Source organism: Tursiops truncatus, chromosome 7 (genome assembly GCF_011762595.2).
Source record: "Tursiops truncatus isolate mTurTru1 chromosome 7, mTurTru1.mat.Y, whole genome shotgun sequence".
NCBI lineage: Eukaryota > Metazoa > Chordata > Mammalia > Artiodactyla > Delphinidae > Tursiops > Tursiops truncatus.
This window is the reverse complement of record NC_047040.1, coordinates 38659722-38686255: the sequence shown is the minus strand read 5'-3', so window position 1 is coordinate 38686255 and position 26534 is coordinate 38659722. Positions and strand designations below refer to the sequence as shown.

The following is a 26534-nucleotide window of genomic DNA, read 5'->3' as shown; positions in this document are numbered from 1 at the left end:
TCTTTTTAATGATGAGGCTTTCAGGAAAAGTAAGTGATGGAGCCAGGAATCTAACCTGAACCATTTCTCTCCTCCCCTGGCAGTATCCAGGCAACCACAGTGATATGAATAGTGTCAGACAGCTTTACACTTCGGGGTCACTAAATTTATTTAGTCATAACAATTTATTTTCACCAAAGGGCCGTAAAGTTTAGTCATCTTCTTAATGGAAAAAGCACTTGCTTAGAATAAGGGAGCAGAGTTTAAGCACTACTAGCCTCTGAATAGCTAGTTACATAAACATTTTAAGCTTCTGTTTCTTAATCACACAAATGGAGAGATGATAATCTCATCCCTTACACCCCCCTTATCAGGCTTGTACTGGTAACATGGTTAAAAACATGGTTAAAAGCAATCTACAGATTCAATGCAATCCCTATCAAATTACCAATGGCATTTTTTATAGAACTAGAACAAAAAATCTTAAAATTTGTATGGAGACACAAAACACCCCGAATAGCCAAAGCAGTCTTGAGGGAAAAAACGGAGCTGGAGGAATCAAACTCCCTGATTTCAGACTATACTACAAAGCTACAGTAATCAAGACAATATGGTACTGGCACAAAAACAGAAACATAGATCAATAGAACAGGATAGAAAAGCCCAGAGATAAACCCATGCACCTATGGTCAACTCATCTATGACAAAGGAGGCAAGGATATACGATAGAGAAAAGACAGTCTCTTCAATAAGTGGTGCTGGGAAAACTGGACAGCTACATGTAAAAGAATGAAATTAGAACACTCCCTAACACCATACACAAAAATAAACTCAAAATGGACTTGAGACCTAAATGTAAGACCGGACACTATAAAACTCTTAGAGGAAAACATAGGAAGAAAACTCTTTGACATAAATCACAGCAAGATCTTTTTTGATCCACCTCCTAGAGAAACGGAAATAAAAACAAAAATAAACAAATGGGACCTAATGAAACTTCAAAGCTTTTGCACAGCAAAGAAAACCATAAACAAGACCAAAAGACAACCCTCAGAATGGGAGAAAATATTTGCAAATGAATCAACAGACAAAGGAATAATCTCCAAAATATATAAACAGCTCATGCAGCTCAATATTAAAGAAATAAACAATCCAATCCAAAAATGGGCAGAAGACCTAAATAGACATTTCTCCAAAGAAGACATACAGATAGCCAAGAAGCACATGAAAAGCTGCTCAACATCACTAATTATTAGAGAAATGCAAATCCAAACTACAATGAGGTATCACCTCACACCAGTCAGAATGGGCATCATCAGAAAATCTACAAACAACAAATGCTGGAGAGGGTGTGGAGAAAAGGGAATCCTCTTGCACTGTTGGTGGGAATGTAAATTGATATAGCCACTATGGAGAACAGTATGGAGGTTCCTTAAAAAACTAAAAATAGAATTACCATATGATCCAGCAATCCCACTACTGGGCATATACCCTAAGAAAACCATAATTCAAAAAGAGTCATGCACCACAATGTTCACTGCAGCACTATTTACAATAGCCAGGTCATGGAAGCGACCTAAATGCCCATCAACAGATGAATGGATAAAGAAGTTGTGGTACATATATACAATAGAATATTACTCAGCCATAAAAAGGAACGAAATTGAGTCATTTGTTGAGACGTGGATGGATCTAGAGACTGTCATGCAGAGTGAAGTAAGTCAGAAGAGAAAAACAAATATCGTATATTAACACATGTATGTGGAACCTAGAAAAATGGTACAGATGAACCGGTTTACAGGGCAGAAGTTGAGACACAGATGTAGAGAACAAACGTATGGACACCAAGGGGGAAAAGCCGCGGGGGGTGGGGATGGTGGTGTGATGAATTGGGAGATTGAGATTGACATGTATACACTGATGTGTATAAAACATGTATACACTGATGTGTATAAAACTGATGACTAATAAGAACCTGCTGTATAAAAAAATTAAATTAAATTAAAAAAAGAATGCTAGGGAAATAAAGTTATTGCTAGTAATCATTACTATATCCACTATGTGCCTTCTAAGTGCTCATCTTGAGATAACGTTTTATGTCTTCTAGGCTTCTAATGTGTTAAATTAAGTGGTATGCCTTTAAAAGTTATTCACTACTTGGGGACAGTAAGTAGTTTTTCAAACCAGGAATAAGAAAACATGTAGTTTTTATCCACTTAAATAACCATAAAAACTGCCCAGGAGAAACATCCTGCAGCACTGGCAAGTCTCAAATAGCCACATCTTTTCTCCAATTGGTTTTAGATCCCCTGAAGTATCCCCCTCTCCAATGAAATACTCGTTCAACATTGTTAGAACATATTATTGTCATTAAACATTTAGGGAGTGATTTAATTAACTGTGCAACTCCCATGCCAATACAGGTTTGTCTAGAAGCACTCATTAATGCTAGTATATGAAATGTGTCTTGGTTCCCTGAGAAATGGTGGGAGAACTCACACTTTGCTCCCTAGAAAAGAAGCAATGTCTCTGTTCATTCTTTGACTTTAAACAGTTCCAGTGGGAAAACCCTGGGCTTGATTTCACTGATATGATGCACTGTGATGACTGGTAACATATTGTAACTGTGAGAGAGTCTGAAATACCATCAACACAATCTGCCTTGCCTCAGGATGACGACTCCTTGAATGGCTCATGTAAGTAACCAAAATCTATAATGGAAATCCAAAAACCATTTGCCAGACAGTAAGGAGAGAAATTCCTTTAATCTGTACTGGGTATATGCTAGAACAAAATATCAAAATTTTAAATAAAAATGGGATCAGTATTACTGACTTTTCCTTCTGTCTCAGGCTCCCATACGTCTTGGCAAGGCAGTTACTGATGCTGCCCTTACAGAATTTTGATATTTTGTTCATCATGAATTTTTGCCTTGATTTTGATTTTTTTTTAATATTGCATTGAAATATTAATTTTGATCATCGAGTCTTTTGGACCCTATAAATCATGCACCTGAAGGAAGTGCCTCACTTGATCTACCCTAGACCCAGCCCTGGTTAGAAGGGAATATCTCACTTTCATTGTACCTTTTTCTAACAGAACCTCTAGACACCTCAACCATCTTGCCCACACCCATAAGCAGCTCAACGATACAGAGCCCAGTGGAGAGAGATGGAGTTGGCCAACGTCCTAACTGTCAAGTAGAAGGCCACGTACGATCATCTTACCTCTCGGTGCCAAATTGGATTTGTGGTGTTACTGATGATAGTAGACCTCCTCTCCTGCCCATGGTGGGCACAAGTGGGGAAACTGCTCTTCTTCCCTGGCTGAATCGACATCTTAAGATAAGGGTCAGGATTGAAGAACATCCCTTTCTTTAGTCCAACTGCCCGAAGATCTTTAAAGAAAGAAAGAGAGGAGGAAGGAGGGAGGGAAAGAGAGAGGGAGAGGAGAGGGACAGAAGGAGAAAAGATTCACATATCTTGATTAGAACAAGCAGCTCAACGACAATTTGTTCTTAAATAATCACACAGGAAGTTCGAAACAGAAACTATTTGGTAAAACAACAAAGTTATTCACACTATGATTGCTTAGGTAAGTGAGGACAAGTGGGTTATGACTAGTTCCAGCAGAAAGTCTCCTAACAGGCTGCAAAATGAAGCCAAACTTTTACTACCACCTTATACAACTAAAATGACTTTTCCTGGGAAACGTTTTGAGCCTAACACGTACATCATCTTCACCCCCTTTTTCTATGTGGCTTGGCAGCTAGCATTTCACACAATGTCTTGAGAGAAACCCTTAGTAAATAGTGTGTTAAAAAAGAAAACCAATATGTTCCTTCATGAGAGAAAAGTGAATCTTCTATATACACATATGAGATGCACTGACTTAAGTTTAATTGGGGATGAAACCTAAGAGCACACATTCAGTTGTGCCATATTTAAAACGTCATACATATTCTACAAACGAAATGAATGTTAGGGGAAATCAAAGGAGGCCAGAAATATTCCTAAACTTTGAATGCTATCTGCTATATTAAATAATTGTAAGGTTATTTTTTCAATAGGCTGTTAAGTAAATTAAATATTTGATGAATGTTCCATAACTCATCTTAAAGTCACCACTTGTTATTTCATACTATGCGAGCTGCTAAAAGTTCTGGCTAAAGTCTGGTTAGTGAAGAGACTAAAACTTTTAAAAATGGTCAGGCTGAGGGATACAAAAATGTCAGGAAATAAAGCTGGCTTCACTGGATCCTCAATGCCTTTCTGAGAATATCAGTTTGAATAAGGTTGCCCTGAGAGTTAAATGATGTCGAAAGCTTCCGGGAGAACAGACAGCCTCTAGGTAACTTTATGCAGTTATGATCAGTGTAGGGAAGTCCTGACCACTGGTTCAGAAAACAATTCTGTGGATGGCCTCTGAATCCTCCAAGACCTTTGGATTACCCAAATGAGCTGGGGAAGAGACCCTATAGAGTAACCCCACATTTTAGGAGGTCACCAGGGTTGTCCTACTCAAGCCCATTCCTGAAACACAAAGTCTTTCTTAGAAGGACAGAATTGGCCTGGGGTTGCCCATAGAACCATACTCCCTGGAGGAGGTTCACCAATGACCAACAAGAACTTGTGGCCTAGATAACATGTGATGAAAACAGACCAGGACTGTCTAATGACTCATAACTGGCAGTAGCGGGAGACAGTCTAATATGGCAGAAAAGATTTAAAAATTCAAGCAAGAGGACCTTATGTTAAGAACACTGCATCAAATATAGTAAGATCTTTGATCTAAAAGCCAGTGGCAGAAGGGAAAGATGAGCAAAGAACTACACAAGCACTTCAGAGAAGCTGCTGTAATCTCATTAGCTTCACAGTCTCCACCCCTTGCACTTCCTAAACTACGAAGTCATTATTAATACAGTATTTGCATTTTACTGTCAATTTAATAATGCTACATGTTTTCACTTGGCTTTATTCAGCATTAAATGGCTTTGAGAGAAAATGCAATTTACATATTTATTTTCTTACCTTTCTTGATTGTGCTCGCTTCAGACTCAGACAAGAGAATGACATTCTTTAGATATTAAATCTACTTCTCAAGAAGGGATTTCTTTGCAGTAAACAAGGAGTAACATGTACAGAAATGGCTGCCATGACATCTGACAGAACTAAATTATTCATGCAAAACATTCCTTTGAAGAAAAAGCATCCACCAGAAGATTAAGCCAGAGCGAAGAAAGATGTCACCATTAACCCTTTTCCACAAGGGACATCGTACAAATAAATACAATAAACTACCAATTATTTGTACTCTGATCATTCAGTTCACTTTACCCATCTCTTGCCTCTCTTTTATCTTTTATATATTTTATTGCTCATAAATATCCACATCACCTAATAGACTAAAGAAGGACTCAAAGTCACAAAGGTATGACAGGTTAAATATCCTTCTTACTTGGAGAAAAGGTTTAAGATAAGTCATCAAAAAACAGTTTTTTGGGGCTTCCCTGGTGGCGCAGTGGTTGAGAGTCTGCCTGCCGATGCAGGGGACACGGGTAAGTGCCCCGGTCCGGGAAGATCCCACATGCCGCGGAGCGGCTGGGAAGATCCCACATGCCGCGGAGCGGCTGGGCCCGTGAGCCATGGCCGCTGAGCCTGTGCGTCCGGAGCCTGTGCTCTGCAACGGGAGAGGCCACAACAGTGAGAGGCCCACGTACCGCAAAAACAAAAACAGTTTTTTGTTTTAGCTGTAGAGTTCAATTATTTGTGTCCCTACTTATTCATAGATAATCAAGAGCAGAACATTTGCAGACAGACATTCTACAGTGCTTAAATGCTCTCCATAAATATTATCATCCACTGTCAATATGCAACAACCAGATGAATTTTTTAGAATTACCGTTATAAAATTGCTTTCATCTTCTATAATTTTTAGCCATTTCTATACATCATCTGCAAATAGCTGATTACATGGTAAGAAACAGAGCAGATTTTAGGTAGCAAGCCTCCATGTGTATTGAGGTGGATGTTAGAAAAAGTTGTATATAGAAAAAAAAGGATTTGGCTGTGCCCCAAAGCTTATTTCCTACTTTTTAGGAAAATGTCCTGGGATTTTCAACTTCTACGTGGTCATTCTCCCGTGGTGGGTTAATTAACATCCCCGCTGGAGTCAAAATCAATATGTGTGTGTCATATTTAGAGTGATATTGATCATTTGAAAGCTTAGGGCAATGCTTCTAAACTAAGAAAACCGTGGTATGGTCAAACTAAGTTTTCTGAGCCATGGAGGTTGGCTAATTGTTCCATATATATAAATGAAGAAATCTATAAACAATTTCTCTTCCTGCAACCACCCCAGAACTGTGAAGGTCTAAAGCACAGATAGCCAACTGAAGCGCTTTCAAAAGAGAGACAGATAAGGCAGGTGGGGAGTAGTATCACAGGCAGTGGTAGTAAGTGCTTTTCTAAAAATCTGGATATTTTCAAAACCCTGAGGGTTCCAACCAAAATATATTTATTGGCCAAATTTAAACCAGTTTACAGCCTCTGAGATTTGTCAGAGAACCAAGGCAAAATGGTTTTCATAGTAAGTGACCTGTATGGCGGGGGAAGGGGAGGAGAAGGAACATGCTAGAACAGACACAGATAGGCCATGGGCCAGCAATGAACTAACGTGCACACTTCCATTATACGTGATATTCATGCATCATGGACTTGTGTTTTCAAGATCAGCCTTCTAACCCTTACTCTTGAAAATTTCTATTTTCATTTTCTATTTTCATTCACAACATTTTTTTGCAGCCAAGAAAAAGTGAATCTAATTTAAATTTTAGAAGCACTACAATAATGGAAAAATGAAAACAAAACATCTTACAGTGATAGACATCTGTTAGGCTTGATTTTACATGTATTGTAGTACGGTCGTCTGTTTTAAAAGTCCATTTCAAATACTGATTTTCTTAGAGTATTCTTGACTTTATGACTGCCGATTAATTTTTTTAAATCGGTGGCTTTGAAACTTTTTTTGACAGTGATCTATGTGTGAAATACATTTATCTTGAAACCCATTATACACATACATAGGTGTGTATATTTTTGTGTGTGAAATTGTCAGTTTGTATAAACTGGTGTTCTATGAAAAACATTTCCTTTGGTGGTTAAACTCTGGCTCTTTTCTATTCTTTTTTTAATTGCTAGTTTCAATTAAATTAATCTTATAAATCACCAATGAGTTCCAACTCACAACCCGAAAAGCAGTGCTTCAGTTGTACGATAAATATACAAAAAAATCAGAATATTTTACTAACCAGAAAATAAACAACAAAAAAGTTGTCTTATCCACTTTTCAATTCTTTATATGTACTCCTTTACAGAAACAGGAGTATCCCTTGGCTTTTTTTTGCTAGTCTCCAAACTTTTCCTTTCTCTAGATGAGGCCAGCACAAATTGTTTTCAGTTATCTAAGCTCTACAGTGGGTTTAGCACATGTTACATTACAGTTTTCTTTAAGTAAGTATACATAGTTATGGTCTTTTCATCACAAGACAACTTGCTAGAAGCTTTCTGAGTTTATATTAATAATCTAATTTTTCACGGTAAGAGATATACTTGAATTTCCAGAAGTATTACCAAAAAACACAAACAAACTTGCTCACATATCATATATGAGAGTGCAGAAAGAAGTGACTATTCGTGCCTTTGAAATTACACACTTTCCAACTGGACGTCATGTTTAAAGACATCCTTACCAGACAACGTAAAGCTAACGAGTTTTCGAGAGTGCTGACTTCCTGAAGCACCTCCTTCCATGCCTTCTGCCCCCATCTGCAGAGAAAAAACACATATGTGAAGTTCCACAGGAATATGGTACCTCTCAATTTTTTTAGGGAAGCACACATATTTGCAAATATGATTTTTGTATCAATGTATTGTATATGCCTTTTCATATGCTACAAATCTTGGAAGTGAGACATAAATGCAGAGTCTCAGAGACTAGAGGAGGGGTCATACCTAAATTTAATCTTTACCCCTAATGTAACCAATATGAGCTTCCAAGTTCCCTGGGATATGAATCAACTTACTTTATGTCCTTTTATTTCTTTGGTAAGAAGACTGGGGCTTCCCTGGTGGCATAGTGGTTAAGAATCCTCCTGCCAATGCAGGGTACATGGGTTTGAGTCCTGGTCCAGGAAGATCCCACATGCTGCGAAGCAACTAAGCCCATACACCACAACTTAAGCCTGCGAGCCACGACTACTTAAGCCCGCGTGCCTAGAGTCCATGCTCCGCAACAAGAGAATCCACCATAATAAGAAGCCCGCGCACCGCAACGAAGAGTAGCCCCTGCTCGCTGCAAATAGAGACTGCCCGCCCACAGCAATGAAGACCCAACGCGGCCAAAAATAAAATAAATAAATATTTTTAAAAAAGAATATAGTTGACATGTAGTAAGCATATTTATATTGCCATTATGGTATTAAAACATTCCCTTAAGTTAAAAATCAAACATCAAATTCCTTCAGATTTATTAGGAAAACCTAGAATAAACTAAACAGGTGATTTACATCAGACTCATCCATATAAATGTAGAATTACCCTCCTTGCTAAATATTTCTGAGTGACCATGTGGATATCCCACCGCCCTTGTAGACTCCTGTTTTATTGTGCTACTGCTACATGGCACATGCTATTACAATTAGCAATAACAAGAATTTGCAATCCTATTGTACTGATTATTGTATTGTAAAGCTTTTTCTAAAAGCTTCTGAGTAAATTATATCTTACTTGAAAGGAGTCATTTACAGACCATAGCAGATTAAGTCTCTCAATTTATGTACAATTAGTGCTCAATTTATGGTACACTAGGAAAAAAGGGTTTCGTGGTCCTCTAAAAAAGAAGTCCAGAACATTGTAAGAGACAGATTTGAAGGCAGAATGTATTTGAATAGTCAAGAAATAGAAACCACATTTTAATTCCAAAGTTTAGATTACACCCTTCCATCTTATCTTTGTGGCTCTCCCCACCTCCCTTAAAAATTATACACCAAGAGATAAAACTTTCACTAATCCAAGCCAAGTTGAGGAACTTCAAAATAAATTCCATTCAAATTTTGAAATATAAATGTCCATTTCCAGGCTTCCCTGGTGGCGCAGTGGTTAAGAATCCACCTGCCAATGCAGGGGACACGGGTTAGGTTCGAGCCCTGGTCCACGAAGATCCCACATGCCACGGATCAACTAAGCTCATGCACCACAACTGCTGAGCCTGCAATCTAGAGCCTGTCAGCCACAATTACTGAGCCTGTGTGCCACAACTTCTGAAGCCTGTGCGCCTAGGGCCTGTGCTCCACAACAAGAGAAGCCACAGCAATGAGAAGCCCATGCACCACAACAAAGAGAAGCCTCTGCTCGCCGCAACTAGAGAGAGCCCGTGTGCAGCAACAAAGACCCAACACAGCCAAAATTAAATAAATAAAATAAACATTAAAAAAATTTTCCATTTCCTTCTCTACTTCTTGTACCTTAGTCAAAACTATTTTGTGTGACACTTAACTGCTTCCTGATTGTTTCACGTATCATTTGCAATATGCCTAGGGTACCATCCAGGCATCTCTACTTCGTTCCATCTAGATGCACATTGTCCTGCAAGAAGTAACTGAGAAACTCTACAGGCAAGGGAAGAGCAGCCATCCTAATCGTATGGTCTCCTTTCTCACATATCCTTTTGCAATGAATCAAGAATAAAAAAAAGTTATGTCTTCTCTGTAATGCATACTTTGACGTCATTGCCATTCATCAGTGTACACAGTGATATGTGCCACTTGGAACAGGAAATCCTTCGCTTCAGGGACAGATAAAGGCGACCATCACTCACTACCATGTATTGTTTCAACACGGGTTGACAGTATTACTTCTGAGCTTTCCTGGCTTAAATCTATGAAGGGAGTTTATTTAAAAACCTCTCTCTAAACACTGAGTACAGATATGTTTATTATCACTGATGTTCCTATTTCTGGTGATCAGGTGGGTCTTTCCTGGCTTTATTGTCATGAATGATAAAGCTGAATTCTCTGAATATTAGTTCACATGAGCATTTTACCACGTTGTTGTAAAGGACACTGTTTATCTGTGAATTCTGTGAGAATTGTTTCATATTAGCCTTTTGCCAGACAGTGAATTACATTTTTAAAAGGAGAATTCGAGGGCATTTTCTTTAGTTTCTATAATTTCTTACAACATTTTAAGTAGGCTTTGAATGATGACAGACTATGAATCTTTGCAAAGTCTCCCTGTTCTCACTTGGCATGAAGAGACATCATGTTTTCGGAAGGGGCACATCTCCCTGGGCAGTGTGGTCCATTTGAGGGGAGGCCACGGTTTGTGAGATGCCTGGCACAGGAAGGGCAGCTGTTGCTGAGTGTCTGTCCCAGATGCAGTCTGTACTGCCTCTCTATTGGCCACTTTATAGTCCAGGGGTGTGTGTGTATGGTGAAAGCAGGATGAGGCAGACACAGCGATGCTATCTGGCCAGTTGGGTGCTGTCTCTGCTCTATTTAACCTAGGGATGATGAGTCAGAGGGGTACAGCACAATATAATAAACCATATGTACTTGGTGAGAGCCAACCAATCCAGTGTCATCAAGCATTAAAATGTGGTTGCTACTGCCCAACTATTCTTTGCATCATGGAATGATCCTACTAAATGAGCTTCGTGAATATCGATGTTGTCAGTCAGTACAATATCTACACACAGGTCATATTCCTAGGTGAACATCATGCTGTCATAGAAACACAGTGCTCAGCCCACAGTGAAATGCCCATTGGCACAGCCTCTCAATAGCAGATATAGACCCAACTGTCTCAAGCTTGGTCAGAAATCTATTGACCACCAATTCCATTAGTCAGCCTTTGAACCAAAATATTCTATTATGATTGCCAGTGCTGTATCTATGAAGCTTTTAAGGTGCTCTAAAACCTGTCTGAAGAAAATTAATTATCTACAACTATCCACAGGCTTTGACAGAATAATCTCAATGCAAAATCAATGGAAAAAGATCAATGCTCACCAGGCTGTAAGCTCCCGGCCATCAGTGATATCTGATCATGGAAACTGCTCAAATCCAAGAAAATCTGACTCCAGAAAGTCATGTTTGGAAGCTATTATCTGATTTCACACATAGTTAATTTTCAAACGTTTTATTATCAACAGCCCCACTTTTCTAGTTTTATAATTTTCCTTTTTAGAATATTAATTAGTGTGTTCTAGGGCTTACTGTGACATGGCAGACTTTGTAATCAACAACTGTTATTCTCCTTGTGAACCTTCAAAGTCTTATATAGTAAATGTGGGTTTTTAAAAAATATTCTATACTTTGTTCACTATAATAGGAACTCAAATATAATTCAAATGTGAACAGAGTACTTATTGAAAATTTTGCACATACTGTTCCCTTTACCTAAAATGCTCTTCCCTCCCCCTCTTCACCTAAGTAACTTCTACTCATCCTTCAGATTGTCCCGAGAACATGCCTTCTTCAGGGAAGCTTTCCAAGACCTTCCTGATCAGGATGAATCCTGCTAGTATATGCTCTCATAGCCCCATTTCACTGCCCCTCACAGTAATTATCACTCAAATAAATACAATTCAGTTTAATTGATGTCTCTCTCCCCCACCAGACCAGTGAGAGCAAGGGCTGTGTTTTTGCTTATCATTTCATTCCTAGTGGTGGGTATAATGTCTGGCACTTACTAGGCACCCAATGAATATTTGTTTGAATGAATAAATGAAAGGAAAAGACTGCTTGATATCGTATTGGTGGGCCAGACAATTTCAAAATGCCATCTGCAGAGATTACATTCTGAATTTCAGGGAGTCAACCTGTTCACTTGCTTACTTCCAAAAATGCATGCATCTATAAATGTGTACACACACACAATATTAGGAAGATTCTATTTTACGAGAGTCAGTAATTTTCTTCTATACTTTCATGACCTGATTGTTATAAATGACTTATAAACACTGCAATGATTTATATATCTTGGACTCCATGAATCATCTGAGTTCAACCACCCATGTACAATGGAGTGCATCCTGTGAAGCTGTTAGATTCTAAAGTTAGTTGGTGAAGTGAAAAATCATGAAATTGTGAAAAGTAATTCTTAAGAAAGTACCATGTTGGAAATGGACATACGTTCCTTCAAAAGTCCAGCACAATCAGTTTCCTCCGAAGCTAAGTTAGATATCTCTTTCTTTAGTTGAGGACTTGGTGAAAAGGTTGGCTTCTGTTGAGTGGCCACGTGATACCAAATGTATGTGTGGTACCTTTAAGCACTACAGTTCAATTCAGCATCAGGAGGGATCCCACACTCTCTCCTGCAGGAACGGCGCATTCGTAATCCCCATCTCACACTCTCTTTGGGGTAAAAGTCTGTTAAACTGACTGGTAGGGAGAATCACCCACTACTTAAATTTTTTTTTTCTCTCTGAGTTCATGTAAATTAAATTCACAGAAGATGCAAAACGCCACCATTTCCTACCAACTGGCCACCCTGACAAAGTTTAAAAAAAAACCTTCCATGATGGACGGGCACTCACCCATTTCCTTCAGGAACAGGTTCCCCGGAGAGTTGACTATATACAGAATTATTATAAATCAAGCCATATTTTCCCACTGGTTTACATTATGGATTTAGTGAAGCCATCCTGTAAGTTATTTCCTTTCCCAAAACGGCGCCCACACTGCTATGTGTTTCCTTTGCATTGTTTCCCATAACCCTGCCAGAGCTGCACAGGCAAAAATAGAAACCAAGGCCTCTGGGACTGAGGCTCAAGGAAGCAGCCTGAGGGGCACTCACCATCACAGCGGGGTTCTTCACCGTGATGCAGGGGGTCGTGGCTCGCAGGGCTCCACTAATGCCGTGGTAGTATTTGAAACAGATTTTTATCTCCGCTGTGAATTGATTGGAGAAAAACCGTCATTTAAACACTGAAACAAATCCCTTAGGCATCACCTGAGGAAATCCACCTCTCCCCCTCTCCGAAAATCCCACTCAGGACTCTTTGAGCGATCCCTCCTTTCCAGTCAGAGGCAACAGATTATACTAACTCCTGTTTGATTTTAGAGGCTTCTCTGAAAATGTCTAAGAACACCCCAAATATATTAGAAAAACAGTGCACAAAAACAACACGCCAAAATATTAGTGTAGAGATAAGAATAAGACTAGCTACCATTCAGTGAGGAGCTGCTGATGGACCACAGGGCTGCGTCTCTGCCCCCATTGTTACTGACCCCTCATATTTAACTCGGGAGGCAGAAATTCTTGTCCCCATAGAACAGCTGAAGCATTGAGGTTTGCCGAAGGTCAAACAAGTAAGAAACGACAGAGTCAGGACTCAAACCCCATCCAATGGGGCTTTGCCCCATTCCAAAGCCTTCACTCCTATCCTCTACAATATAGACAGAATGCAGCTGTCAATGGAAATAAAAAAAGAGCAGACAGAGTATAAAAGATTGCTGTAGGAGACTCTGTGGTGAGAGGGTCTGGGGACCTGACTTAAATGTAGCCACTGTAGGGATCATATTCTGGAACCACCAGTAAATATATATCTACATCTCCACAGGTGTGGACAGATGTATGTATATACATTGGATATAACTATAGGTGCGTGTGTATGTATATATATTTATATACTATATAATTTGAACTTGATAAAAAGCAATACAAATGTCAATTACTGTTTTTGGAAAGTAACTACAATTACCATGAAGCCAACAAGTGTCAAAGATAAACCCCAGAGTCACTGAAATTTCTCTGTATACAGAGCATCTGAGTCACTGAAGTTTCCCTGTGAGATGTCTTTTTCCCAAGGTGTCATTTAATATAGGCAATGACACTGATGGGCAGGCTGCAGAGGAAGAGTCCTAGCCTATAGGAGTGGAGTTACCCTCTCAACTGAGTCACCTGGATTATTAAAGTGGGACCACTCGATGTGATTCCCCAAGGAAATTAATCTTGCACTGACTTTCCTGACAGCACCAAGTGGTCTCCTACAGAGTATTTGGTTTGCTTATTTTAAGAAAAAGATACAATGATTAAAGAAAAATCCTACTTTAGGAATTTATATAGGAATATTTAGGAATATTATATATAAAAATATAATATTTCCCATCAATGAAAAAATACTAAATCTCATAAAGAAAAGGTCTATCATGGGTAAAATATCGAGTCTTTCCATTACGTACGTTAATCACGAAGCAGTGATTCACAACGAAGGTGGTATCATGAAGTGAAAGATTTTTACCATGCCCAGCACTATGCTAGACAGTGCAAGGGAATCAGAGAGAGGTTTCTGGTCTAGCAGGTGTTAAGATGACAAAATCCAGAAGAGAAGCACTGAAGAGGCAGAGTGCCAGGTGGAAATGTGGAGATCGTGGAAAATATTCCACGTGAGGGCACAGTGGAGTCAGAAAGGTCTCATGGAACAAACAGAACTCAGACCTTCAGCTGAGAAAAATGGGGTTGGAGAGAGTTAGGAGTGAGTGGTGGCAAAAACAGGGAAGCAGGAATGAGCATGCTGGCTTGAGGACCAGCAGGACGACCTTGGCAGCAATGCTAGCTTTACTATGAATTCCCTGGAACCCTACATAAGTGAGTGGAGTGAGCACTAACACAGGTTTTTGGTGATTATGGAAATGTAATAACTATAGATCTGAGTAAACCACTGTCCCACTTGCTTTCCTTCAAGACCAATAGCATGTATTCTGCAAGAACGAAGCTAAGTAACACGTACAAGGCCTGTCAAAGCAGAACAAGCTCGGTGACAGGCGGGAGGACTGAATTCTGCAGGCATGAGCTCATTAGTATCACGTTCTACATGCCGGGAACCAGCAGTGTGTGAATCTGCCTGCAGCAGTGCCTCACAGACCCAGCCAATGGTCAGTCAGTGAGCAGCTTATTTTTCAATAAAGAGAAGTGCATTTTTACAAGACATCTTCCCTCTCAAGTTAGGATGCCACCTCCTCTTTTCTAATGTTTTAACAGTCAGCGAGGTAAAAGACTAGGAAACAAACAGACCCCAATAAGCGTCTGCTTATTTTTATCTGTAGATGTTGCTAGCCAGACCAGCATTGCTAGCTGACCCGTTCTGACTGTTACTTTACTTCTTGCTAAAACAAAAATCTCCAACCCCCGTGATAAATTAGAATCCCTGAAACTATAAGATAAACTCATTCTCATTGTGCACAGCAGATTTTGTGGACATGATCACCAAAAACCACAGACCTGACAGCTTCACAATGCTTTAAGATTCAGTGTAAAGCCAAGGGGACTTACACAGATCACCAGTTACAAAACCAAATGCATAGGCAGGTCCTGGTCGCCAGAGAGAAAACCCCAGTACCAGACACAACTAGTTGCTTGCACCTCGACTGTTCAGGAGGACACCAGTGGAGACTTCTGCCCCTAAAATAGAGGAATGTTTCATGCTGAGTGGGAGGTTTCATCTTCACATATCATTTAGTGTTTTAGAAGGTCACTCAAGATTTTAAAAAATGGTGTAACTAAGCAACATCCCCTCTGAGGAAGAGAGAGAAGATAGAGCAGAATTTTGATTAATGTCCCTGAACATTTTAGTTATGAGAAGAGGTAACTGGGAAGATTACTCAAAAGGGTGGAAAAGAGAAGTTGGTATTCATGCTTCTATTTTAGCTACAATTTTAAACTCTAACTGTAAGAGGAGACCAGAAAGCTATTGCTGAGAAACAGATACAAGAACAGGTGAAAGCAAACGTGGGCGTGATGATGGAGCATCAGATAAGAGAGGAGCCACTGGCCACAGGGCCAGCCCTGCTCACAGGCAGGAAAGATGAAGGATATGGACTAAGGAGCATTCTACCTGACAACGGTTTCTCCACAGCCTGATGTGGCAGCTAATCAGGCCTCAAATTATAGAGGGGGAATACATATAACTGTTCCTTTGGATTATAAAAAAAGAAGAGTATTTTCTCCAAAGCAACTGCTTATAAAAACATGTTGCCTTACTGGGAATATACCCAGACAAAACTATAATTCAAAAAGATACATGCACCCCTATGTTCATAGCAGCACTGTTCACCAATAGCCAAAACATGGAAACAACCTAAATGTCCATCGACAGGTGAATGGATAAAGAAGATGTGGTACATATATACAATGGAATACTACTCAGCCATAAAAAGAATGAAATAATGCCATTTGCAGCAACATGGATGCAACTAGAGCTTATCATACTAAGTGAAGTCAGAAAGAGAAAGACAAATACCATATGATCTCACTTATATGTGGAATCTAAAATATGGCACAAATGAACCTATCTACAAAACAGAAACAGACTCACAGAGAACAGACTTGTGGTTGCCAAGAGGGAGGGGGGAAGGGAGAGGGACGGTATGGGAGTTTGGGGTTGGTAGATGCAAACTATTACATTTAGAATGGAAAAACAACAAGGTCCTACTGTATAGCACAGCGAACTCTATTCAATATCCTGGGATAAACCATAATGGAAAAGAATATTAAAAAAGAATGTCTATATGTGTATAACTGAGTCACTTTGCTGTAGAGCTGAGATGGTGACAACATTGTAAATCAATTATACTTCAATAAAACAAATGTTGCCTTAGAGGCAGTGAACCAGGAGAAGGGTGAGGCCTCCCACATTAACCTTGAAGGACCTACAGTCTGGGCCAGCTCCTGGAAGGAAGAAAGCATTGCCGAGTGGCATCTTCTCTCTCTCAGGTCCCTTCTGAATAGCTGAAGCCAGTCATGAATCACAGAAATATATTTTGGCCCTTTGCAATAATCTTCTGGACACTTTCGTTTATAGAAGATTTAGCTGCCTCTATTTAAATGCCAGTAAGACACAGAAACGCTTTTATTTTAAAAATTTTAACTTACCAGCTTCCATTAAATACAAATGAAGAGGTCACCCAGAGCAAGAGCTTGCCAGCTCCACGTCTACCACAGATGGGAGGGTGATGGCTGTCCAAAGACGGCACTTTGTACTTGTTGGGGGTGACTGGGAAGGTAGGAAGAACTTAAACCTGTTCCCAAGTAAAGGGGTTTCTGTAATTGTGTCACTCGGACATTGCATTTTAAAGCAATCATTCTACCATCTGCCTAAAGGAAGAAAAGATTTCCGTGTTTGTACATGAATAAAACACTTCTAGAACGATCACATGAAACTGGTAAAACTGATTGCCTTCAGGGAGGGGAAACTGGTGACTGGGGCATGAAGTTGGGGAGATAATTTACTTTCATTTTTGTGTCTTTTTAACATTATACTCTTTTTGTCTATTATCTGTTCAAAATTTATTTTTAAAAAGCAATCTCAACTCAGCTACATTAACTCTAGGCAATGGTATAAGATTCCAAGCCTTCTCGGAAAAAGGTTCTACAGGCCACTCCCTGCAAGAAATGGTTTTGTTTCAAAGACTGGGATCTTTGAAACACCATCCATCACTTTTAATAGCTACAAGATTCACTTAGGTAGTAGTTAATAGCTTGCTCCCATTTAGAAAATCTGGATTTTCCTCAAGTTTTAGAAGTTGACTATTTTGAACCATAAAGATGGATGGAATGGAAATGTCCTTCTTCCTTTAATCATTTCTGTTTCATTAAAATAATCTAAAAAAAAAATCAAGCTAATAGGAATTTATTCAAAAACATGATTTTAACCACTGCCTTTGTGCTTTCATTATATTCTTAATATTATGATTCCTATTGATAAGCTCTTTTATTCAGAGGCCACAAGTTGGGAAAGAGTAAACACATTCTAATTCTCATGCTTTTGAGGAAATTTACCCACATTTCCAGGGACGTGCTCACCTGTTTATACGGTACCGCAGGTTGTCTTCTCTTTAACAAGGGCCAATGCAACCTGAAAGGGCCAGGCCCTCCCCTGCTAAAGCTCAGAAAAACAATCTTGAAAATCAAAGACAGACAATATCAGTATAATGTGGAAGAACCTAATAGGGTTAGAGAAGTAATTGGACCTTGTTTTTCTCATTACTTAGTAATGGCAGCTGGACCAATGTTGGAAAGTAAAGAGAAGTAAAAATAGGCAATAAAACGTAAAGTATGCTGGCAGAGAATGAAAAGCACCAAACCTCCATCTAAGGGGCAAAAAGGCCCTTCTGATGTTGGTGGGAAGGGCCTTATGAATGGAGGTTAGAGCAGGGGCTCTGACAGTACAAATAAGAGGCTGAGGCCACCCCTTTCCCCCCACCCAATAAAAAGTCACCCACAAAGGTTCTGTTTGGGCAAGGCACCGCATCTTAGAAAGCACGCTAACCTGAGTGCCAGTCAGAGATGAGGCTCTCAGTTACACAAGCCACATGCACCTCTGCTATGCAGTTTCCTAATCCTGCCCACTTCCTAGGGCTGAGACAGGTAAGATATGTGAAAGCACTATATAATTCATACAAATGGCAATGTCCTGTTATTGCCATTAATGATCACAAAGCAGTTCAGTAAACAGCAATGTAGCTCTTTCTAAGCTTCTTCACTGATCCAGGAATCAGTGAGTTCTCGAATATTGCCTGGCACAAAGCTGATACTTAACTAAATACTTCACGATGGCTGGGGACACAGATGGACAGATGAGTAGAAGAAATGAAGGAAGGACAAAAAGCAGCTCTGAATGAATGAATGACCATAGTCTGTGAAAGACTATGAAGAATAAAATAGATATCCTAGCATGCCAAGACAATTCCTGAAACCTCTTACATTTCAAAACTCAAGAATACACATTGCTCAGGGGACCCATTCATTTTCTGCAAGCATAAGCTCATTTGAGGAACTGTGACAGTCCTATGACAAGTAAGTGCAGATGAAGCTGATCCTCCTCTCCAATGTCTAGGAAGGTCACTTACTCAGAAATAAACCTGTCTTTGTCCTTCAAATTCATTCCAGTAGGTCCCGTAATAATATAAGTGTGGGCCTCCTGCCTCCTCTGGAGTTTATTCAGATAAACCAAAGCCATTTTACTTTCAGAAACAGGTTAAATAGTGCTCAAATCCAGGTTTGCCCATGAACTCAGATTAATTTTCTGAGAATTTACTTTACTTGGACTTCTGATTAGCTAAAGATAAATTTTCTCTCTCAAGATGAAAGCAAAAATTTTAAAATGTCATAAGCTTTCAAGATCAGAGGCTGAAAACAGAAGTTTTTAACCCATACCCCCAATCCCGATTTTTTTGTTTCACACCATCATCTCCAGAGATTCAAGCAAAACTTCATTATGCTGGGAAGTCCCCTTAGTTCTGCTCTTGCCAGACATAGGGTAAAAAGAAATTGACGTCGAGTAGTGAGGAAGATGGCGGAAGAGTAAGACACGGAGATCACGTTCCTCCCCACAGATACACCAAAATACATCTACACGTGGAACAACTCCTACAGAACACCTACTGAACGCTGGCAGAAGACCTCAGACCTCCCAAAAGGCAAGAAACTCCCCACGTACCTGGGTAGGGCAAAAGAAAAAAGAAAAAACAGAGACAAAATAGGGACGGGACCTGCACCAGTGGGAGGGAGCTGTGAAGGAGGAAAGCTTTCCACACACTAGGAAGCCCCTTCGAGGGCGGAGACTGCAGGCGGCGGAGGGGGAAAGCTTCGTAGTCGCGAAGGAGAGCGCAGCAACAGGGGTGCGGAGGGCAAAGCGGACAGATTACCACACAGAGGATCGGTGCCGACCGGAACTCACCAGCCTGAGAGGCTTGTCTGCTCACCCGCCGGCGCGGGCGGGGCTGGGAGCTGAGGCTCGGGCTTCGAGCTGAGGCTCGGGCTTCGGAGCGCAGTGAGAGGACTGGGGCTTCGGAGCGCCGCCGGGAGAGGACTGGGGCTGGCGGCGTGAACACATCCTGAAGGGGGCTAGTGCACCACGGCTAGCCGGGAGGGAGTCCAGAGAAAAGTCTGGAGCTGCCGAAGAGGCAGGAGACTTTTTCTTCCCTCTTTGTTTCCTGGTGCGCGAGGAGAGGGGATTCAGAGCGCTCCTTAAAGGAGCTCCAGAGACGGGCGCGAGCCGCGGCTATCAGCGCGGACCCCAGAGACGGGCATAAGACGCTAAGGCGGTTGCTGCCACCACCATGAAGCCTATATGCGAGCACAGGTCACTATAAACACCCCCCTTCCGGGGAGCCTGTGCAGCCCGCCACTGCCAGGGCCCCGGGATCCACGGACAACTCACCCGGGAGAACGCATAGCGCACCTCAAGCTGGTGCAACGACACGCCGGCCTCTGCCGCCGCAGGCTCGCCCCGCCCTCCGTGCTCCTCCCTCCACCCGGCCTGAGCGAGCCAGAGCCCCCAAATCAGTGGCTCCTTTAACCCCGTCCTGTCTGAGCGAAGAACAGACGCCCTCCGGTGACCTACACGCAGAGGCGGGGGGACAAATCCAAAGCTAGGCCCCAGGAGCTGTGAGAACAAAAAAGAGAAAGGGAAATCTCTCCCAGCAGCCTCATGAGCAGCGTTGGTTAAATCTCCACAATCAACTTGATGTACCTGCATCTGTGGAATACATGATAGACAACCAATCATCCCAAACTGAGGAGGTGGACTTTGAGAGCAAGATTTATGATTTTTTCCCCTTTTCCTCTTTTTGTGAGTGTGTATGTGCATGCTTCTGGGTGAGATTTTGTCTGTACAGCTTTGCTTCCAGAATTTGTCCTAGGGTTCTATCCATCCATTTTTCTTTTGTTTTTTTGCTTTTGTTTTTCTTTCTAAAAAAATTTTTTTCTTAATAATTATTTTAATAACTTAATTTTATTTTATCTTTATTTTATTTTATTTTATTTATTTATTTCCTTCCTTCCTTCCTCCCTTCCTTTCTTTCTACTTTTTCTTGCTTTTATTCTGAGCTGTGTGGATGAAAGGCTCTTGGTGCTGCAGCCAGGAGTCAGTGCTGTGCCTCTGAGGTGGGAGAGCCAACTTCAGGACACTGGTCCACAAGAGACCTCCCAGCTCCACATAATATCAAACAGCAAAATTCTCCCAGAGATCTCCATCTCAACACCAGTACCCAGCTTCACTCAACGACCAGAAAGCTACAGAGCTGGACACCCTGGGCCAAAGAACTAGCAAGACAGGAACACAACCCCACGCATTAGCAGAGAGGCTGCCTAAAATCATAATAAGGCCACACACACCCCAAAACACACCACCAGACGTGGACCTGCCCACCAGACAGACAAGATCCAGCCTCATCCACCGGAACACAGGCACTAGTCACCTCCACCAGGAAGCCTACACAACCCACTGAACCAACTTTAGCCACTGGGGACAGACACCAAAAACAACGGGAACTACGAACCTGCAGCCTGCAAAAAGGAGACCCCAAACACAGTAAGTTAAGCAAAATAAGAAGACAGAAAAACACACAGCAGATGAAAGGAGCAAGATAAAAACCCACCAGACCTAACAAATGAAGAGGAAATAGGCAGTCTACCTGAAAAAGAATTCAGAATAATGATAGTAAAGATGATCCAAAATCTTGGAAACAGAATAGACAAAATGCAAGAAACATTTAACAAGGACCTAGAAGAACTAAAGATGAAACAAGCAACGATGAATAACACAATAAATGAAATTAAAAATACTCTAGATGGGATCAATAGCAGAATAACTGAGGCAGAAGAACGGATAAGTGACCTGGAAGATAAAATAGTGGAAATAACTACTGCAGAGCAGAATAAAGAAAAAAGAATGAAAACTGAGGACAGTCTCAGAGACCTCTGGGACAACATTAAACGCACAAACATTCGAATTATAGGGGTTCCAGAAGAAGAAGAGAAAAAGAAAGGGACTGAGAAAATATTTGAAGAGATTATAGTTGAAAACTTCCCTAATATGGGAAAGGAAATAGTTAATCAAGTCCAGGAAGCACAGAGAGTCCCATACGGATAAATCCAAGGAGAAATACACCAAGACATATATTAATCAAACTGTCAAAAATTAAATACAAAGAAAACATATTAAAAGCAGCAAGGGAAAAACAACAAATAACACACAAGGGAATGCCCATAAGGTTAACAGCTGATCTTTCAGCAGAAACTCTGCAAAACAGAAGGGACTGACAGGACATATTTAAAGTGATGAAGGAGAAAAACCTACAATCAAGATTACTCTACCCAGCAAGGATCTCATTCAGATTTGATGGAGAAATTAAAACCTTTACAGACAAGCAAAAGCTGAGAGAGTTCAGCACTACCAAACCAGCTTTACAACAACTGCTAAAGGAACTTCTCTAGGTAAGAAACACAAGAGAAGGAAAAGACCTACAAAAACGAACCCAAAACAATTAAGAAAATGGGAATAGGAACATACATATTGATAATTACCTTAAATGTAAATGGACTAAATGCTCCCACCAAAAGACACAGATTGGCTGAATGGATACAAAAACAAGACCCATCTATATGCTGTCTACAAGAGACCCACTTCAGACCTAGAGACACATACAGACTGAAAGTAAGGGGATGGAAAAAGATATTCCATGCAAATGGAAAACAAAAGAAAGCTGGAGTAGCAATTCTCATATCAGACAAAATACACTTTAAAATAAAGACTATTAGAAGAGACAAAGAAGGACACTACATAATGATCAAGGGATCAATCCAAGAAGAAGATTTAACACTTGTAAATATTTATGCACCCAACATAGGAGTGCCTCAATACATAAGGCTAATACTAACAGCCATAAAAGGGGAAATCAACAGTAACACATTCTTAATAGGCAACTTTAACACCCCACTATCACCAATGGACAGATCATCCAAAATGAAAATAAATAAGGAAACACAAGCTTTAATGATACAGTAAACAAGATGGACTTAATTGATATTTATAGGACATTCCATCCAAAAAAACCAGAATACACATTTTTCTCAAGTGCTCATGGAACATTCTCCAGGATAGATCATATCTTGGGTCACAATTCAAGCCTTGGTAAATTTAAGAAAATTGAAATTGGATCAAGTATCTTTTCTGACCACAACACTATGAGACTAAATTTCAATTACAGGAAAAGATCTGTAGAAAATACAAACACATGGAGGCTAAACAATACACTACTTAATAATGAAGTGATCACTGAAGAAATCAAAGAGGAAATAAAAAATACCTAGAAACAAATGACAATGGAGACACGACGACCCAAAACCTATGGGATGCAGCAAAAGCAGTTCTAAGAGGGAATTTTATGGCAATACAATCCTACCTTAAGAAACAGGATGCATCTCGAATAAACAACCTAACCTTGCACCTAAAGCAATTAGAGAAAGAAGAACAAAAAACCCCCAAAGTTAGCGGAAGGAAAGAAATCATAAAAATCAGATCAGAAATAAATGAAAAAGAAATGACAGAAACAATAGCAAAGATCAATAAAACTAAAAGCTGGTTCTTTGAGAAGATAAACAAAATTGATAAACCGTTAGCCAGACTTACCAAGAAAAAAGGGAGAAGTTTCAAATCAATAGAATTAGAAATGAAAAAGGAGAAGTAACAACTGACACTGCAGAAATACAAAAGATCATGAGGGATTACTACAAGCAACTCTATGCCAATAAAATGGACAACCTGGAAGAAATGGACAAAATCTTAGAAATGCATAACCTGCCAAGACTGAACCAGGAAGAAATAGAAAATATGAACAGACCAATCACAAGCACTAAATTGAAACTGTGATTAAAAATCTTCCAACAAACAAAAGCCCAGGACCAGATGGCTTCACAGGCGAATTCTATCAAACTTTTAGAGAAGAGCTAACACCTATCCTTCTCAAACACTTCCAAAATATAGCAGAGGAAGGAACACTCCCAAACTCCTTCTACGAGGCCACCATCACCTTGATACCAAAACCAGACAAGGATGTCACAAAGAAAGAAAACTACAGGCCAATATCACTGATGAACATAGATGCAAAAATCCTCAACAAAATACTAGCAAACAGAATCCAACAGCACATTAAAAGAATCATACACCATGATCAAATGGGGTTTATTCCAGGTATGCAAGGATTCTTCAGTATATGCAAATCAATCAACGTGATACACCATATTAACAAATTGAAGGAGAAAAACCATATGATCATCTCAATAGACGCAAAGAAAGCTTTCGACAAAATTCAACACCCATTTATGATAAAAACTCTGCAGGTAGTAGGCATAGAGGAAATTTCCTCAACATAATAAAGGCCATATATGACAGACCCACAGCCAACATCGTCCTCAATAGTGAAAAACTGAAAGCACTTCCACTAAGATCAGGAACAAGGCAAGGTTGCCCACTCTCACCACTCTTAGTCAACATAGTTTTGGAAGTTTTAGCCACAGCAATCAGAGAAGAAAAGGAAATAAAAGGAATCCAAATCGGAAAAGAAGAAGTAAAGCTGTCACTGTTTGCAGATGACATGATACTATACATAGAGAATCCTAAAGATGCTACCACAAAACTACTAGAGCTAATCAATGAATTTGGTAAAGTAGCAGGATACAAAATTAATGCACAGAAATCTCTTACATTCCTATACATTAATGATGAAAAATCTGAAAGTGAAATCAAGAAAACACTCCCATTTACCACTGCAACAAAAAGAATAAAATATCTAGGAATAAACCTACCTAAGGAGACAAAAGACCTGTATGCAGAAAATTATAAGACACTGATGAAAGAAATTAAAGATGATACAAATAGATGGAGAGATATACCATGTTCTTGGATTGGAAGAATCAACATTGTGAAAATGACTCTACTACCCAAAGTGATCTACAGATTCAATGCAATCCCTATCAAACTACCACTGGCATTTTTCACAGAACTAGAACAAAAATTTTCACAATTTGTATGGAAACACAAAAGACCCCAAATAGCCAAAGCAGTCTTGAGAACGAAAAATGGAGCTGGAGGAATCAGGCTCCCTGACTTCAAACTATACTACAAAGCTACAGTAATCAAGAGAGTATGGAACTGGCACAAAAACAGAAAGATAGATCAATGGAACAGGATAGAAAGCCCAGAGATAAACCCACACACATACGGTCACCTTATCTTTGATAAAGGAGGCAGGAATGTACAGTGGAGAAAGGACAGCCTCTTCAATAAGTGGTGCTGGGAAAACTGGACAGGTACATGTAAAAGTATGAGATTAGATCACTCCCTAACGCCATACAGAAAAATAAGCTCAAAGTGGATTAAAGACCTAAGGCCAGAAACTATCAAACTCTTAGAGGAAAACATAGGCAGAACACTCTATGACATAAATCACAGCAGGATTCTTTTTGATCCTCCTCCTAGAGAAATGGACATAAAAACAAAAATAAACAAATGGGACCTAATGAAACTTCAAAGCTTTTGCACAGCAAAGGAAACCATAAACAAGACGCGAAAACCCTCAGAATGGGAGAAAATATTTGCAAATGAAGCAACTGATAAAGGATTAATCTCCAAAATTTATAAGCAGCTCATGCAGCTCAATAACAAAGAAACAAACAACCCAATCCAAAAATGGGCAGAAGGCCTAAATAGACATTTCTCCAAAGAAGATATACAGATTGCCAACAAACACATGAAAGAATGCTCAACATCATTAATCATTAGAGAAATGCAAATCAAAACTACAATGAGATATCATCTCACACCAGTCAGAATGGCCATCATCAAAAAATCTAGAAAGAATAAATGCTGGGGAGGGTGTGGAGAAAAGGAAACACTCTTGCACTGCTGGTGGGAATGTAAAATGGTACAGCCACTATGGAGAACAGTATGGAGGTTCCTTAAAAAACTACAAATAGAACTACCATATGACCCAGCAATCCCACTACTGGGCATATACCCTGAGAAAACCATAATTCAAAAAGAGTCATGTACCAAAATGTTCATTGCAGCTCTATTTACAATAGCCAGGTGATGGAAGCAACCTAAGTGTCTATCATCTGATTAATGCTTAAAGAAGATGTGGCACATATATACAATGGAATATTACTCAGCCATAAAAAGAAACGGAACTGAGCTATTTCTAATGAGGTGGATGGACCTAGAGTCTGTCATACAGAGTGAAGTAAGTCAGAAAGAGAAAGACAAATACCGGATGGTAACACATATATATGGAATTTAAGAAAAAAAAAGTGTCATGAAGAACCTTGGGGTAAGACAGGAATAAAGACACAGACCTACTAGAGAATGGACTTGAGGATATGGGGAGGGGGAAGGGTAAGCTGTGACAAAGCGAGAGAGAGGCATGGATATATATACACTACCAAACGTAAAACAGATAGCTAGTGGGAAGCAGCGGCATAGCACAGGGAGATCAGATCCGTGCTTTGTGACCGCCTGGAGGGGTGGGATAGGGAGGGTGGGAGGGAGGGAGACACAAGAGGGAAGAGATATGGGAACATATGTATATGTATAACTGATTCACTTTGTTATAAAGCAGAAACCAACACACCATTGTAAAGCAATTATACTCCAATAAAGATGTAAAAAAAAAATGTTGTCTGTGAGATCTAAGAGACACAGACTACACTTCT

The 26534-nt window shown here is 40.0% G+C and overlaps 1 protein-coding gene across 11 annotated transcripts in view; it reads right to left on the bottom strand.

Annotated features, from left to right (window-relative positions):
• Positions 1-26534, bottom strand: part of HECW2 (HECT, C2 and WW domain containing E3 ubiquitin protein ligase 2) — a 417065-nt gene that overhangs the window by 142940 nt on the left and 247591 nt on the right. For 8 of the 11 annotated variants that reach the window (XM_073807454.1, XM_033859936.2, XM_073807452.1 and 5 more), the window contains 3 exons: positions 12837-12931; positions 7730-7805; positions 3207-3376 (listed from right to left, as the gene is read on the bottom strand). In XM_073807454.1, the coding sequence (XP_073663555.1) occupies positions 3207-3376; positions 7730-7805; positions 12837-12931 (341 nt within the window). Of the gene's footprint in view, positions 1-3206; positions 3377-7729; positions 7806-12836; positions 12932-15314; positions 15400-17843; positions 20794-26534 lie in introns of those variants that run through there. The other 3 variants (XM_019939234.3, XM_073807457.1, XM_033859942.2) reach the window with 3 other exon arrangements.